Raw genomic sequence first — 17919 nt, forward strand, 5'->3', positions numbered from 1 at the left:
ATACAAGCACTGGGTACAGTCAGAAGCTCGGGAGGGTGAGAGCCAGAGCAGGGAACAGAACAGGCAGACCGAGGAAATGCACTGCTGAGGGGAGCAGCGGGCGCGGCAGGAGAGGTCTGCACGCCACTCGCCAACGGCCGGGGTTGGAACAGGCACTGCAGAGGCTGCGAGCAGCTTCGCAGCCCAGCACTCAACCGGTGCACCACTGGGGAGGCCCTAACGTATCTTTTTATATTCACAAAGCTTTAAAGGAAAAAAGGCAAGTTGTTGAATGATATGTTCAAAGTTATTTATAATCTAATCTTAGGAAACTTTCTTACATTGCCTCTGAAATCCAGAATTTTCTTAGTCAACTGTATCATATTGCAACTGTAACATATTTGTTACTATTATATAAAATGATGCACATTACATCCCTGTATATTGATATGTACTGGCATTTGAGCAAAGAGAAACTTCTTAAATATTCAGATAATCTGGGCCTGGTGGTTGTGGCATGGCGGGTTGACAGGCACAGCGCTGTGAAGCTGTTTGCAGCCTCTGCAGCACCAATTCAATCCCTGGCCTGCTGGGGAGATTACCACATGGTGAGGCAAACCTCTCCTGTCTCGTCCACTGCTCCCCTCAGCAAAGTACTTCCATCCTTCTGCCTGTTCTGCTCCCTGCTCTGTCTCTGGTGAATTCTCTCACCCTCTCGCGCTTCTGGCCTGTACCCCAGTGCTTGTATAAATAAATAAATCTTTACGAGAAAAAAAAGAATACTCGGATACTAATAATTACTTCTGGTAGAATGGAATAGTATTTACTTTATATGGTTGTGCCTTCTGTAGGAAAATTGCATTTCACATTTTAACTGTTTAAAATTGTTAAATGCATGATTTTTGTAATGAAAAAATTATGTAATGTGCAGTAAGTTGGTGGTACTATAATTTTTGCTCTCCTTTCAGAGAAGTGTGCAAAGCAGACAAAGCTTTGTGTTTATTAACTCTGACCAGTAAACTCCAGTTCTTAGAATGTCTTAAAATAACACAAATAACAGAAAATCAGACAAGTATTTCATTAGTGTTACTAACAACATACAGTCAGTCAGAAACTCCAAACAACTTACTTTTGGATAATCAATGAAAATATATACAAACAGTCCATGACAGAATATTAAAACCAAATATAGGGCCTCCCTGGTTACGCAAGGGGTTAAGACACAACCTATGGGGCTATCAGCAGCCACTGCAGCACGAGTTCAATCCCCGGCAGGCCAGGGAGCTATCCACATGGTGCAGCAGACCTCTCCTGGCTCACCCGCTGCTCCCCTCAACAGTGTATTTACATCAATCTGCTGTTCTGTTCCCCACTCTGTCTCTGGTGAATCCTCTCAACCCCCCCCCCCATACCTCTGGCCCTTGCCACAGTACTTGTATGCATAAATAAATGTATCTTTTAAAAAGATCAAATATACATATAAAACATAATGAAATGGTGAAGGAAAAAAAAGCTTCCATACAGGAAATACCAATACAAGTCTTCTTTACACCCATTTTTTCTATTTTCCATTAATGTTTTCCATGTAGGGGCCTCCCTGGTGGCACAAGGGGTTGCCTCAGCACTATGAAGCTACTGGCAGCCACTGAAGTCGAAGTGAGATCCCCAGACAGGGAGCTAACCCACAGGGCACAGGAGGCCTCTCCTATCTTGCCCACTGTTGTCCTTAGCAGTGTATTTCAATGAATCCACCTGTTCTGCTCCCCACTGAATCTCTGGTGAATCCTCCCACCCCCTGCACCTCTGGCCTACACCCCAGTTCTTCTATTCATTAATAAACACACCTTTTTAAAAAATCCTATTGCTGTTGTAATATTGTATAACATTAAAATGCAAACATCTTACAAGTGCACATTACCGCCTTTGAAATACAGCACTGAAATTAATTCTTTTCTGGAAAGAACACAAGGGCCTTTTCTATTCTCTTTATCCTGACAACTAGCAAAAAGGTCTCACTTGTTATTTTATGTGAGAATAGTGTATTACTTTACATAGTGACTTTCTCCAAAATGATGGCTATACCTGGGGTGCCCTATAGTTACACATTCCAGGAGAAATTATACTATAAAGTGGCCCTGACAGAACTGCATTAAAAGAATTGCAAACAGCAAATTTGATTCATTATTCTGAGAGAAAAAAGCAGGAGACAGACCTAAAGTAAAAATAGGTGAAATCAATTTTGTTAACTACAGAAAGCAACACCAATCAACATGAAGAAGAAAGTACACACAGTCCCAGAATAAATCTGGTGCTTACTAAATCTTGATGCTTTTTTGGGCATGTGAGCTTAGCCACCATGTGAAATGACTTTGGTGGGGGCCTCCCTGGTGGCGCAAGGGGTTAAGCGTCAGCACTATGTAGCAATCTGCAGCCACTGCAGCACGAATTCAATCCCAGGCCAGGGAGGTGACCCACATAGCGCGGGGGATCTCTCCTGTCTTGCCCTCCGGTCTTGCTGCTGCTCCCCTCAGCAGTGTACCTCAGTAGATCTGCCTGTTCTGCTCTTCACTGTCTCTGGTGACTCCTCCCACACCCCCCATACCTCTGGCCTACGCCCCAGTTCTTCCATGCAGAATAAAAATCTTTTTTTAATAAAAAAAGGAAAAAAGTTTCAACCTGCAAATTCATCACATAAAAACTACATATCACAAAAGAAAGCTCATTATACAAAAAGCTTGGAACTGAAGGGACAACAGTCGAGATAAAACCCAGACTAGGGCCTCCCCGGTGGCACAGTGGGTTGAGCAACGCGCTGTGAAGCTGTCTGCAGCCTCTGCAGCACGGGTTCAATTCCCAGCCAGCAAGGGAGATACCCACATGGTGCAGCAGACCTTTCCTGTCTCACCCACTGCTCCCCTAGCAGTGTTTTCAGTCGTCTGCCTCTCTGCTCCCCGCTGTCTCTGGTGAATTCTTTCACCCTCCCATGCCTCTGGCCTGTACCCCAGTTCTTGTATAAAATAAATCAATCTTTTTTTAAAAAAAAAGATTGATTGATTGATTTATACAAGCACTGGGTACAGTCAAAAGTGCAGGAGGGTGAGAGAATTCACCAGAGCCAGAGTGGGGAACAGAACAGGCAGACCGACGAAACACACTGCTGAGGGGAGCAGCAGGTGTCAGGAGAGGTCTGCGCGCCATGTGGGACCCGCACCATGTGGGACCCTCGCCGGTGGCCAGGGATTGGAGTAGCGCTGCAGAGGCTGGGCACTGCACCACCAGGTGAGACCCAAAATAAATAAATCTTAAAAAAAAAAAAAAAAACCCTAGACTAGGCAGATCTCTGCTAAATTTAATGACCTCTGGCCCACTACTTAATCTACTATCTTCTTGTTACCTCACCACTAGAAAATATACTCAACCTAAATAAATACCATTCTGTCCTCATATGTAAAAGGTGATAATAATACTATAAAGAGAAATTAAGCCAACGTCGATCAAAGTTAACTTTTAAAATGTTATAAAATTAAAATCTATACTGATTCAACAATCGAAAAATATCAGCTTCATAATGAAACAGACTGAGCTGTCTCCTAGGGGAATTTACTCAGTATCTGTTGTCACCTTACCTAAGGGTCTTCATTTATACCCTACTTTGTAGGGTTGTTACTGAAGATTTAAAGATTTATTTATTTTTATACAAGAACCGGGGTACAGGCTAGATACGTGGGAGGGTGAGAGGATTCACTGGAGACAGAGTGGGGAACAGAACAGGCAGACTGAAAAAATACACTGCTGAGGGGAGCAGCAGGCAAGACAGGAGAGGTCTGTTTCACCATGTGGGATTCTCGCCAGCTGACCGGGATCGAACCCATGCTGCAGAGGCTGCGGACAGCTTCACAGTGCGGGGCTCAACCACCTGCGCCACCAGGGAAGCCCTGTTACTGAAGATTTAAAGAATGTTGAAAAGTACATGGCATAGTGGTCAAAGAGACTGCACTATATTGTAGAATTCTATTATCAGAATCAGCGGAAACTTTTTCACTGTATTTTTCAATTTGCTAGCACCACTTGACACCATTAGTCAATGAAGAAATCATGTAACTTTCTACTGTATTGGATATGGGAGAGGGACCATCTACCATACTGCCCAATGTTATAGCATATCAATATCCACCAATTCAAGCGAATTCTTAATTACCCTTAATTAAAACATAGTAACAGAATTATTTTAAAAGCATTTATAAATTCACTAGACTAGAAGCTCCTTAAAGAGATCCCCGTGTATTTTGTTTACTGATAAACACCAAATGTCTAGAATAGTGCCTGGTACATAGTTGGACCTCAACATGTATTTGTAAAATTCATATGCAACTTACTTTTATTACTCTGAATATTAAGGTTTTTCAAAACACAGTAGTCTTGACACTGAAGTACATACAATTTTTCTTACTCATGTACCAGCCTAAAAACTGATGCCACTCTTTGTTTAGCCTCTCAAAAAACTCTGAAACCTTCCTAATAAGCTTCTGCTAGGTTGAACACCAAAATGGTCTTTTACCCAGATTTCCACAATTCTGAGTGCAGAAGTGACCCATCAGTCTCAATATTTAAGGATTTTTTTTTTAAAGACCTCTCACTCCAAGATATATTACTTCTTTTAGAAGTTAAGACACTCCATCAGCATGGCAGTGAAACAAGTTCATAGATACAAGAAAACCAAGATGAGGTTCAAAGGAAGTTAAAGGTAGAAAGTAAAAGGATGAGGAGGTAAACGATTTAAGACACTGAAGTATGGGGAAAGAGCAGTAAGTTTCAATAACTTTTACAAATTTTACAGAACTTGAGAGAAAATGAGGGTCTCCCTGTTGGCGCAGGGGTTAAAGTCTCAGGGCTATCAAGCTATCCCCAGACAGGGAACTAACCCACATGGTTCAGCAGACCTTTCCTGTCTCCCCCGCTGCTCCCCTCAGCAGTATATTTCAGTGGGTCCACCTGTTCTGCTCCCTGCTCTGCCTGGTGAATCCTCTAACCCCCCACACCTCTGCCCTGGACCCCAGTTCTTGTATGCATAAATAAATAAATCTTTTTTTAAAAAAATGAAACAAAAAGTTTTCTTTTGGAACACATCACTTAAAAATGAAGACCAGGCCCTCCCCTGGTGGCGCAGCAGTTGAGCGCTGGGCTGCGAGGCTGCCCGCCTCTGCAGTGCCGGTTCCTTCCCCGGCCGCCAGCGAGGGTCCCACCAAAAAAATAAAAAATAAAAAAAGACCAAAAGGGTTCTCCCAGGCGGCCCAAGGGGTTAAGACGCAGCACTATGAAGCTATCCTATCCGCAGCCACTGCAGCAATGTTCGATTCACAGCCTGGGAGGTGGCCTACAAGGCACAGCAGACTTCTGCTGTGTCACCCGCTGCTCGCCTCAGCAGTGTATTTCAATCAATCCACCTGTTCTGTTCCCCACTCTGTGTCTGGTGACTCCTCTCATCCCCTCACCCCACACCTTTGGCCTGGACCCCAGTTCTTGTATGCATAAATAAATCTTAAAAAAAAAAAAAAAAAACACCTCGGGGGCCTCCCCAGTGGCGCAGCAGTTGAGCGCTGGGTTGTGAAGCTGCCCACAGCCTCTGCAGCGCCGGTTCAATCCCCGGCTGCGGGGCGAGGGTCCCACATGGCGAATAGACCTCTCCTGCCGCCCACTGCTCCCCTCAGCAATGTACTTTGTCAGTCGGCCTGTTACGGTCTCCACTCTGGCTCTGGCGAATTCTCTCACCCTCACGTGCTTCTGACTATACCCAGTGCCTGTATAAATAAATAAATAAATCTTTAAAAAAAAAAAAAAAAAACTCATCAAATTTTCAGTATTTAGGGCCTCCCTGATGGCACAGGGTTATAGTCTCAGCACTATCAAGCTACAGCCAGCCACTGTGACATGAGTTCCAACCCCAAGTCAGGGAGCTAACCCACATGGCTCAGCAGAACTCTCCTGTAACCCTCAGCAGTTTATTTCAGTCCATCTGCCTGGTCTGCTCCCTGCTCTATCTCTAGTGAATCCTCTTACCCCTCACACACACCTCTGGCGTGGACCCCAGTTCCTGCATGCATAAATAAAATGTTTTCAGTATTTATATTAATACTTTTAAATTGTGGGGGAATAAAGCCTACTCTGCAAAGTATTTGGCATTAATGAATGCTAATAAAAAGAATCTTGGGGGCCTCTCCGGTGGTGCACTGCCCACAGCCTCTGCAGCGCCGGTTCGATCCCCGGCTGCTCCCCAGACACCGGAGGAGGGTCCCACATGGCACGCAGACCTCTCCTGCCACCCACTGCTCCCCTCAGCAGTGTACCTCAATCCTTCTGCCTGCTCTGCTCCCCGCTCTGGCTTGGTAAATTCTCTCACCCTCCCGCACTTCTGACTGTACCCAGTGTTTGTATAAATAAATAAATCTTAAAAAAAAAATATCTTGGGCCTCCCTGTTGACGCAAAGGGTTAAGCATAGCGCTGTGAAGCTATCAGCAGCCTCTGCAGCACAAGTTCAATCCCAGGCCAGCCAGGGAGCTACCCACATGGAGCAGCAGACCTCTCCTGTCTCTCCCGCAGCTCCCCTCAGCAGTGTATTGCAGTACATCTGCCTGTTCTGCTCCCCACTCTCTCTGGTGAATCCTCTCACCCCCACACCTCTGACCTGTGTCCCAGTTCTTGTATGCATAAATAAATAAATCTTTAAAAAAAAAACTTATTTGACTTCACATTGGAATTGTTCACAATAGTACTTAGGTTAGTATTACAATCTCCAATTCAGACCCCACAATTTCATATAGTCCTATAAATTAGCAGACAAGGCAGGTATCATTAATCCCCATTATAAAAGAGGAATTCAAACTCCAAAGCCTTTATATTACACATCGGAAGTATAAAAGTCATAACTTCCCTTATCTGATACAGCCTTCAAATTACATACATAAATGAGGTAGTTAAACACATTTCACATTTCGTACACCTTTCACTAGGTAAAATTCTAACTGATCCCAAATCAAGTCTAGCAATGAGAGATCTGTACAGCTCTTGCAATCAATCACTAGAAAAGTAATAAATTCAAGACTAAATTTCAAAAGCTGAACTAGAATCATGGCCATTATGTTTTCTAATCTATACAGGATTCAGTATTCTAAACAGAATGGTCTTAACAAGGTATGAGTAGTCAGACTCTTAAAATGTCTTAGGACAAATTTACCAGTACAAAAATCTACCGCATTTTAAAATACAGATCTAAGGCAAGGTAGACATAACAAAACCAGCGTCCTAAGCTTTGACATTGTCAGAGTGACTATCTGATATGCCAGTGAACTATTTTCAGCAATTACTATATCCTTGACTTTTTTCCCTTCACATTTGAAAGGAGGAAACTGGAAGGAAGAAATCATTCCCTTTAAGTCTTTGTCTTATGTTCTGACAAATGTTAAAATCATTTGAAAAAGAAAAGCAATCTTGTAGGGACTTAAAGCTAAGATACTTCCTGTGTTAGAAATGGATAAAGTTTAGGGAACTTTTATATCTAAAGGACATGACTGATCTGCCTGTTCTATTCCCCACTCTGGCTCTGGTAAACCCTCTCACCCTCCCGCACATCTGGCCTGTACCCTGGTTCTTGTATGCATGAATAAATAAATCTATAAAATACAATACAATACAATAAAATGGACATGAATGATAGTAACAAATGCTCTTTGGTAGGATGAACATAGGGCAAGTTTGCAGGATAATCCCAGTTTAAGCCTATTGTTGATATATTCATTTTAAAGCATTCTGATTTCAAAAAATTATGACCCTTTTATTATTATGGCAATTGTTACTACAATTCAGTAAATTTTAAGGAGTCTCTCAAATTGTTCCTAGGGACATGACTGATGTGACTATTTAAACTCAAAATCAAAGTTATGTTAGCAAACCAATTTTCAACTTGGATGTATCAACATGAAACTGTATCAAACTATTAGTTGCCCATTGCAAAAAACAGCAAAAACAAGTTTTTGTTGCTATTCCTCACCTCACCTTAATACAGTTTGACATCTAGGCTACTGTTTCACACATCTGCACATCATTTGCCAACTTTCCCCCTCAAAGTTTTATGACTAAATCTATCAGTTATGAGTCGTATTCATTAAGACAAAAATTGTGGGCCTCCCTGGTGGTGCAGGAGTTAAACACAAAGCTATGAAGCTATCCACAGCTACTGCAACACGAGTTCGATCCCCGCCAGGCCAGGGAGCAACCCACATGGTGCAGCAGACTCTCCTGAATGGCCCGCTGCTCCCCTCAGCAGTGTATTTCAGTACATCTGCCTGTTCTGCTCCCCACTGTCTCTGGTGAATCCTCTCACCACCACCCCCAGCACCTCTGGCCTGTACCCCAGTTCTCATGTGCATGAAGAGGTCTGCTGCGCCACGTGGGTTGCTCCCTAGCTGGCTGGGGATCGAACTTATGCTGCAGAGGCTGCAAATTGCTTCATAGCGCTGTGCTTAATCCCTGCGCCACCAGGGAGGCCCCATGGATAAATCTTTAAAAAAAAAAAAAAAAAAAAAGTTCAATATAAATATGGCATTATATACTTTAAAAAATTTACCTTGGGCCTCCCTGGTGGTGCAAGGCGTTAAGACACAACCTATGAAGCTATCCACAGCCACTGCAGCACCAGTTAAGATACCCGGCCAGCCAGGGAACTATCCACATGGCACAGCAGACCTCTCCTGTCTTGCCCACTGCTCCCCTCAGCAGTGTATTTCAGTCAGTCTGCCTGTTCTGTTCCCCACTCTGTCTCTGGTGACTCCTCGCACCACCCACATCTCTGGCCTGCACCCCAGCTCTTGCATGCATAAATAAATCTTTAAAAAATTAAAACTTAACCTTTACTTTGAGGCTGTCATTACTGTTTTTTTTTTTTTAAAGATTTATTTTTATTTATTTATACAAGCACTGGTTACAGTCAGAAGCGCGGGAGGGTGAGAGAATTCATCAGAGCCAGAGCAGGGAGCAGAGCAGGCAGAAGGACCGAAGTACACTGCTGAGGGGAGCAGCGGGCAGCAGGAGAGGTCTGCGCGCCATGTGGGACCCTCCTCCGGTGGCCGGGGAGCAGCCGGGGATAGAACCGGCGCCGCAGAGGCTGCAGGCAACTTCGCAACCCAGTGCTCAACCACTGCGCCACCGGGGAGGCCCTGTCATTACTGTTTAATACCCATTTTTCTTAAACATTCCTGTCATCCTTAAAACACTCTTTAAAAAAAAAAAAATCTTACTTTCAGATCTGCTTCTAAAAAAAAATCTTACTTTCAGATCTGCTTCTAAAACTGATTTGTAAAATCAGATACATTATTTTACTGGGCTGAAATTTCACTTGCTACACCAACCTAAAGTGGAAAAAACTTTTTTCAATTTTCTTCCTTAAAGATTTATTTATGCATAGAAGAACTAGGGTAGAGGCCAAAGGAGTGGGGGCGTGGGGGAAATGAGAGGATTCACCAGAGACAGCAGGGAACAGAACAGGCAGACTGACTGAAATACACTGCTGAAGGGAACAGCGGTCGAGTCAGGAGAGGTCTGCTGCGCCATGTGGGTCACCTCCCTGGCCAGGGATCAAACTTGTGCTGCAGTGGCTGCCAACAGCTTCATAGTGCTGCATCTTAACCCCTTGTGCCACCAGGGAGCCCCCTTTTTTCAGTATTTTATATTCCTTTGACCAAGTTATAGAACAAATATGAAAACCTTTTTGTCTGTATGGATGTTTAGTATGTTTGCCTATACTTACAAATCCAAAATTTGCTCAATTTAATACCTGCTATGTTTACCTCCCTCATACCAGAATGGAAATTGAGATATTCTCATATAAAAGTGAAAAACATGCCTATGAATACCCACCATAATAAAAATTTACCCATCACCTCAAATTGCAATTATGTGTGATCTCATATTCCACTGTATGGTAAGCCAACAGACTAAAATATATCCAATAATACATGAAAGTCTAAAGTATACACAAAAAAGAGTATTTGCTTTAAATAGTGAGACTAGAAGCTACCTGTAGGATTTCTTTTTTTTTTTTTTTGGGGGGGGGGGGCATATAAGAACTGGGGTATAGTCCAGAGGTGGGGAACAAGATTAACCAGAGACAGAGTGGGGAGCAGAACAGGCAGATCTACTGAAATAACAGGAGAGGTCTGCTTCACCATATGTGGATTCGTTCCCTGGCTGGGATCAAACTCAAGCACTTAAGCCCTAGGTGGATTGTGCTGAGACTTAACCCCTAGGCCACCAGGAAGGACCTACCTGTAAGATTTTTAAAACTGCATTCATTGCACAATTCTGCTTATGTTTAGACAGGAAAAACAGAAATTCAATAAGGTTAAGTCCACTAATTAAAATAGCAATTTCAGCATTAATTGAAATAGCAATAAAAAGTATTACTGGTTATAGGGCTTCCCTGGTGGCACAGGGGTTAAGATGCAACCTATGAAGATGTCTGCAGCCACTGCAGCACGAGTTCGATTCCCGGCTGACCAGGGAGCTACCCACATGGCGCAGTAGATCTCTCCTGCCTCGCCTGCTGCTCCCCTCAGCAGTGTCTTCAGTCCGTCTGCCTGTTCTGCTCCCTGCTCTGTCTCTGGTGAATTTTCTCACCCTACCGTGCCTCTGACCCAGTCCTTGTATAAATAAATAAATCTTAAAAAAAAAAAAAAAAAAAAGTAGGGCCTCCCTGGTGGCCCAAGGAGTTAAGCACTGCACTCTGAAGTAATCCGCAGCCTCTGCAGCACGAGTTCGATTCCCGGCCGACCAGGGAGCTGCCCACATGGCACAGACCTCTCCTGTCTGGCCTGCTGCTCCCCTCAGCAGTGCATTTCAGTCATTCCACCTGCTCTGTTTCCCACTCTGTCTCTGGTGAATCCTCTCACCACCCCCCGCCCCCGCCATCTCTGGCCTGTACCCCAGCTCTTGCATGTATAAGTAAATAAATTTTTATTTTTTTTTTTAGAGGCATGTTTTATTTATTTATTTTGTTTGTTTTGTTTATACATGCACTGGGTACAGTCAGAAGCGCGGGAGGGTGAGAGAATTCACCAGAGCCAGAACGGGGAGCAGAGCAGGCAGAAGGACCGAAGTACACTGCTGAGGGGAGCAGAGGGCGGCAGGAGAGGTCTGCGTGCCATGTGGGATCCTCCTCCGGTGGCCGGGGAGCAGCCGGGGATTGAACCGGCTCCTCAGAGGCCGCGGGCAGCTTCGCAACCCAGCGCTCAACCGCTGCGCCACCAGGGAGGCCCGTAAATAAATCTTTAAAAAAAAAAAAATTACCGGTTATAGTTGAAGAACTGACAATCTGCTTTTGAATTTACTAATCAATTTACTGTTACCCATTTTTTCCTAAAAGATAGTGAGGATTTAATGCAAAACATGCCTCACACCCTTCTTTGTCTGCCAGAGTAAGCCAGAAAAGAGACAATGTAGTTTTAAAAGGACAGTTCTCAAGTGACACTAAACTGACTCTTGTTGATGCATTCAGAGTGAACCAAAAATGACCATCAAAGCTTTCATGGACCCAATCCTCAGCAGAAAGTGAGAAAAAAGAAAATCAGCCATTATCCCTAACAAATCTGAATGTAGTGTATACTGATACTCTACTTTCAAAAAATATGAAAAGCGCTCATTTTTCCCTATCTATATATATTCCCCGGTTTTCTGTAATGTACTTGATATAGATGGAAATGTAAGATTTGGTTCAGGAATGCTAAAAGGTGATAGATTTGCTTATAAAATGGCTGCAAATAAAATAAAAACTATTTCCTATTTCTTAATCTACTGACTTAAGTGGTAAGACTAGATTTAATCATCAAGGTGAAGAGTTCTAGCCCCAAAATTCAGTATTTCCTATCTGCAACCCAAAATTGTCCTTTTATAGCTTAGTTCTTCCTCCAGCATCACTAAATAATCCATATGAACTGGTCCAACTCCCCAGCACTGAGTTAAAGGAAGATTAAGTTAGGCTGAACACAGCATGCAAAGAAAGGAAGGTACTGCTGGCAGGAACAGATAGAAATAATTTATATCCAAGTACCCAAAATCAAACCATTCAAATTGCTGCTCACCTTCTTCCATTTCCCACACCTGATATATTTTGATGACTAAAACTGTGGAATCATTTTTTTTTTTTACTACAAAGCTAAATCACTGCATCCAATAAAAATGGACAAAGGTTGAAGCTGATTCTTGGGGAGTCTTCCACTCTCCAATAAATCCCACCCTGTATTATGCCCAGCAATCATAAAGTTCCTCCCCACCTAATAGAATTCATATTACCTTTCCCTTTAGTTCCTGAATGAGATCCTAATGTTTAGCAATGTAGTGATGTGCCTCTTTCTACAGCGTATTACTAAAATAACCAAGAGCTTTGGTCAAAAACCTTCAGGACTCAACTCCAAAAATCACTAAACGTGAGCTTGCAAATCAATTTTTATTAAGGAAGTTAATTAAAAAAGTAAATAAAACCTTCCTCCACATTCTTTTTGGTCTTCACAAGTCTACTCACAATCTAAATTCCCATAGAAAACAAAGCATGTTCCAGTAGAATTTTTAATTTCCTCCCAAGGACAGCGGCAGATTAAAAGGGGAACCTATTGGGGGCATGAGAGGGACGCAGGGGGAAAAAAACTTCCATTACAAGCACACCTACACTTGTCTGATTTTTAAACACTGAAAAAAAGACAAACCTGACCTTGAACTGTACTTCCCCATCTTATTCCCTTCCCAACAGAAACCTTGTTCAATGCAAATAACAATTTTAGACTTCACAAATCTAAAACTTGGTGCAGCACCTTTCCCTAAGTTTGAGTTTTCTAAGTTTGAGGCTTTTCTAATTTTCAAATTTCTGAATCCAAACTTATGATACATTAAGAGTGGCCTTGAGGCTAAACATAACGACCCAACTGACATCCAAGAAACGCCAGGGCGCTACAAATCATTTTTGAAAAGTGACTTAAGCAATTAATAAAAATTAAGAATCAACAGCACTCAACTCCAACCAGGTCTCACGTCTCACCCTACAAAAGCACAGAAACCACATACGACTGTTTTTATACTACATCTTAACGAACGGTGGGATAATCCAAGGACCTAGATCCAAAATGGAGATGAGGGGAAAATTCAAATAAGCAGCCTGGGATGGGACTGACTAAACAGACACAATGGCTATTTTGATAAAGTTCTGAACTATGTCTTAACGACCTTTAGGGGAACAGCAGCAATGAACAAAGAAGAAATGTCCACATCTGTACATAAAACCGTTTACTCAAAATGGAAAAAAGCAAACAGGCTCTACTGAGCTCCTCTGTTCCTAAACGCAAAAACCCACGCCTCAGTTGAGTGCTTGGGATAGGTTAAGCACCCGATGAAGTACGAACATGCATTCCAAGCCCCGGGAGTCAACTAAAAAATAGTCACTGAATGTTATTTCAAATAACTTTATTTTTCAACAGGTCCTTCAATTTGTCATAACGGTGCGTGTAAGAAGGAAAAGCCATTTTCACAAACTTGAAGACTGAATTACAGGGACTACAGAGTCATGTCTCCTTGTTTCCTGCTCAGGGTCTATCCACAGAACCCAGAGCTTATGGGGCCAGAAAATGATTACAGGAACTTCAATCTCTCCAGGATAAGCCCGAGGAAAGTGAACGTGAGTGAACCTGAGTGAGATTTTTCTAGATCTCCCCAGAAAAAGGTTGAACGTAAAGCCCCCAAAAAACCTCAGTAAAAGGTCTACTGGCCTACGGGAAAGAAATTCGATCGCAACATCTCAGCTGGCCTCCGCCCAAAGATGAACTGCAGTGATTCCTACTGTGCCCTCTCCCAACCTCATGCAAGACTGCCCCCCACCACAAGCTCAAGGAAGCCCTCGGTTCACAAGGGTTCTCCTTTGTGAGACTCCACAGCCGCCGCCCCACATTGGGCCTCCGGGGAAAAGCCACCGCCCCCACCCGCCATATTTCCTTGAAAGGCGCCCGCGCTACAGCTCCCAGTCGCCACTCTCCCCCATGTGGCGGGTGTTTCTTCACCCATCACCTCATCCAATTGTTATCCACACCCCAAGACTGGCCCAGAAGCTCCCCTGGGGATTGCTCGCCCGGAGACATCACCCGCTATCTCCTCCCCCTCCCCCGCCCCAGGACTCGCCCTCCCTCCAGCCGCCATTTTACAACCAACTCCTCCACCCCAACGCCTAAGCCTCCAGGTTCACAAGAGTCTACAGTTGAAGACGCCGAGGGGGTAAATCTGCTGAGCCTGGAGCCTCCCACCGCTTCGAGAGCCCACAGGTCAGTTCCTGCTTCCCGAATCCACGTCCCCGAGCCAGACTCGGAGTCGATGCCGCCATTTTGTCTACTGCTCCCGGCCTCCGTGGGCGGCGGCAGAGGGTCCGAGAATTCCAGCCCCCCACTGCCCCCCCAACTCACCGTCGTATCGCTCAGCCTGCTCGGCCAGCTTCGCCTGGTACACCAGATCCTCCCGATCATCCATAGCGGCAGCGGCTCCGGCAGGGTCTGCGCGACGGATGGAAGCGGATAGCGTCTCCGACTCTCTCAGCCTCTTGCTCCGCGTCCGGGCAGCAAAAATGGCGGCGCCTCAATCCGGGACTTCCGCCTGCGCACGCGGACAACTGCTCAGCTCTATGGCAACCGCTCCCTGGCAACTGGCGCGGGGGGCGGGACCGGGAGCTCCGCGCCTGAAGAGGCTGGGACCGGCTAGACGCCCCTCCTCCTTGGGCTCAGCGGGCGCCCCAGGGCCAAGGCGGGAACTGCGACTGGAAGGGAGAGCAACCCGGATGGATCTGGGAGCCTGGAAGCCAGCCTGAACCTCTCCTGAAGAGCGAGCTGAGCGAGAGAACCTCGGCCCTTATCGAGGACCTGCGCCTGGACTGCGGGCAGAGAAAGCAAGAGACTGTAACGGTTTTTGTTTTTTTGTTTTTTTTTTTTTTTTTTTTTTCACAGAATGGCCCCAACTTTAATTCAGATTTTGAGACTGATAACACCCCACACTAACCAAGAGGTTATGAAAAGATCTGTTACAAAAATGAGGCTTTCTGGGAAAAACATAGCAGGTTGCCAGGCAGTTCCTAAACTGACTAGAGAGTATAGAGGGGTATTAACTTTAGTTTTTTTTTTTTTATAAATTTTATTGTTATATTCCCCATACAATTGCCGCCCCCCATTCTGACCCCAATCCCTCCCCTCCCGCCCCCGCCCCCCTAAAAGTGTCTCTGGTTCATAGTTTTTTGTTGATTTTGATTTTCACTTTCTTATAGTTTTTCATTTTCCTGGTCCATTATTTAAGTTTTCTAGATTCCTGCTATGAGTGAGACCATCCGGTATTTTTCTTTTTCTTTTTGGCTTATTTCGCTGAGCATGATCCCTTCCAGCGCCATCCATGTTGCAGCAAATTGCATGTGTTTATCTTTTTTGAATGCTGAGTAATATTCCATGGTATATATGTACCACATCTTCTTGATCCAGTCATCTATTTTTGGGCATTTGGGTTGTTTCCAAAGCTTAGCTATTGTAAACAGTGCTGCTATAAACATAGGGGTGCAGGTGTTCTTTGGAATTGATGTTTCTGTGTCCTTTGGGTAAATACCTAGGAGTGGAATTGCTGGGTCATATGGAAGCTCTATGTTTAGTAGGTCCAGAAATCTCCACACAGCTTTCCACAGTGGTTGGACCAGTTTGCACTCCCACCAACAGTGCAGAAGAGTTCCTTTTTCTCCACACCCTCGCCAACATTTGTTGTTGCTAGTTTTTTTAATATGTGCCATTCTCACTGGTGTAAGATGGTATCTCATGGTAGTTTTGATTTGCATTTCCCTGATGATAAGTGATGTTGAACATTTTTTCATATGCCTGTTGGCCATTTGCATTTCCTCTTCAGAGAAGTTTCTTTTAAGCTCTTCTGCCCATTTTTTGACTGGATTATTTTCTTTGTTGTTGTTGAGTCTCATCAGCTCTTTGCAGATTTTTGTGATCAGTCCTTTATCATTAGTGTTGGGTGCAAAAATGTTCTCCCAGTTGGTGGGGTTTCTCTTTGTTTTTGTTATTGTCTCTTTTGCTGTGCAAAAGCTCTTTAATTTGATATAGTCCCAGCTGTTTATCTTTGCCTTCACTATCACTGCTTTGGGTGATGTGTCTGTAAAGATGTCTTTGATGTGCAAATCACGTAGTGTTTCGCCTATATTTCCTTCTATATATTTTATGGTTTCAGGTCTTATGTCTAGTTCTTTAATCCATTTTGAGTTGATTTTTGTGTATGGTGTGAGGTGGTGGTCAAGCTTCATTCTTTTGCATGTAGCGACCCAGTTTTCCCAGCACCATTTATTGAACAAACTTTCTTTGCTCCAATGCATAGTCTTTGCTCCTTTGTCAAAGATTAGTTGACCATAAATCTGTGGGTTTATTTCTGGATTTTCTATTCGATTCCATTGGTCTGTATGTCTGTTCTTGTTCCAATACCATGCAGTTTTGATGATTATGGCTTTGTAGTATAGTTTGAAGTCTGGGAGTCTGATGCCTCCATTCCCTTCTTTTTTTTTCAGGAGAGCTTTGGCTATTCGGGGTTTTTTGTGATTCCATATGAATTTCATCAATAATTTTTCTATTTCTTTAACGGTTTTTGTAAAGGCAGCGCTTCCTCACTGAAATCAACTTGCTCTCGCCTACCTTACCATTTCCCAGCCAGCCCCAGTCCCAGGGACTCCAGTTTTCACACCTCAGCATCACCCTCGCACTTTTTTTTTAAAGATTTCTTTATTTTTATACAAGAGCTGGGGTACAGGCCAGAGGTGCGGGAGGGTGAGAGGATTCAACAGAGACAGAGTGGGGAGCAGAACAGGCAGACAACCGAAATACAAAGCTGAGGGGAGTAGCAGGCGCTACGGGAGAGGGCTGCCACGCCATGTGGGAATCTCCCTGGCCGGCCGGGAATCGAACTCGAGATGCAGAGGCTGCAGACAGCTTCACAACGCTGCACTCAACCTGCTGCGCCACTGGGGAGGCCCGCACTTTTTTTTTTAGAGATTTATTTATGCATACAAGAACTGGGGTAAGGCCAGAGGTGCAGGAGGTGAGAGGATTCACCAGAGACAGAGTGGGGAACAGAACAGGCAGACTGACTGAAACACACTGCTGAGGGGAGCAGCAGGTGAGACAGGAGACATCTGCTGCGCCATGTGGGTCATCTCCCGGCCAGGGATCAAACTCATGCTGCAGTAGCTGTAGAAAGCTTCATAGTGGTAAGACTTAACCGCTTGTGCCACCAGGGAGGCCCATCACCCTCACTTTTCAATCTTTTGCTTCCCCTCAGCCTTTTGTTCCCCTATTCCCACCACTGAAAAAAACAGGGAAGTTAGGAGTCTGGTCTGCAGTGCAAGGTGCAGAAAGTTGGGGCCAAGATCAAGTGCAGATCTGAGGAGGCAGAAATGGAAATTGCCTCACAAGGGAAAGCACCCGGTCTGTCCTGTGGCAGGACTGAAGCTTAGAAAGCTTAGAAAACTAGAACATAGTCAGTGTGGCAGAGTCTGTAATAGATTGTGGAATAAAAATTAGGTTAAAATCCAGTTATGAAAAAGCTTGGATGACAAGCCAAGAAGTTTAAACCTTATTCATTGGGCAAAGAGATATTGTTGTTGTTAAAGATTTATTTATTTATGCATACAAGAGCCAGGGCACAGGCCAGAGATGCGGAGGTGAGAGGATCCACCAGAGACAGAGTGGGGAACAGAACAGGCAGATTGACCAAAGTACACTGCTGAGGGGAGCAATGGGGGAGACAGGAGAGGTCTGCTACGCCATGTGGGTTGCTCACCGGCCAGCCGGGGATCAAATCCGCGCTACAGAGGCTGAGGATTGCTTCATAATATG

At 44.3% G+C, this 17919-nt stretch overlaps 1 protein-coding gene across 1 annotated transcript in view; it reads right to left on the reverse strand.

Annotated features, from left to right (window-relative positions):
• Positions 1-14653, reverse strand: part of YWHAE (tyrosine 3-monooxygenase/tryptophan 5-monooxygenase activation protein epsilon) — a 40493-nt gene extending 25840 nt beyond the window's left edge. Inside the window, exon 1 of the mRNA XM_037495355.2 lies at positions 14467-14653. Coding sequence (XP_037351252.1) covers positions 14467-14530 — 64 coding nt within the window. The 5' untranslated portion in view covers positions 14531-14653. The remainder of the gene's footprint in view (positions 1-14466) is intronic.
• Positions 14654-17919: the final 3266 nt, after the last annotated feature.

The sequence above is a fragment of the Talpa occidentalis genome, unplaced genomic scaffold, assembly GCF_014898055.3.
Source record: "Talpa occidentalis isolate TD23 unplaced genomic scaffold, MPIMG_talOcc4v2.1 talOcc4.7, whole genome shotgun sequence".
Taxonomy (NCBI): Eukaryota; Metazoa; Chordata; class Mammalia; order Eulipotyphla; family Talpidae; genus Talpa; species Talpa occidentalis.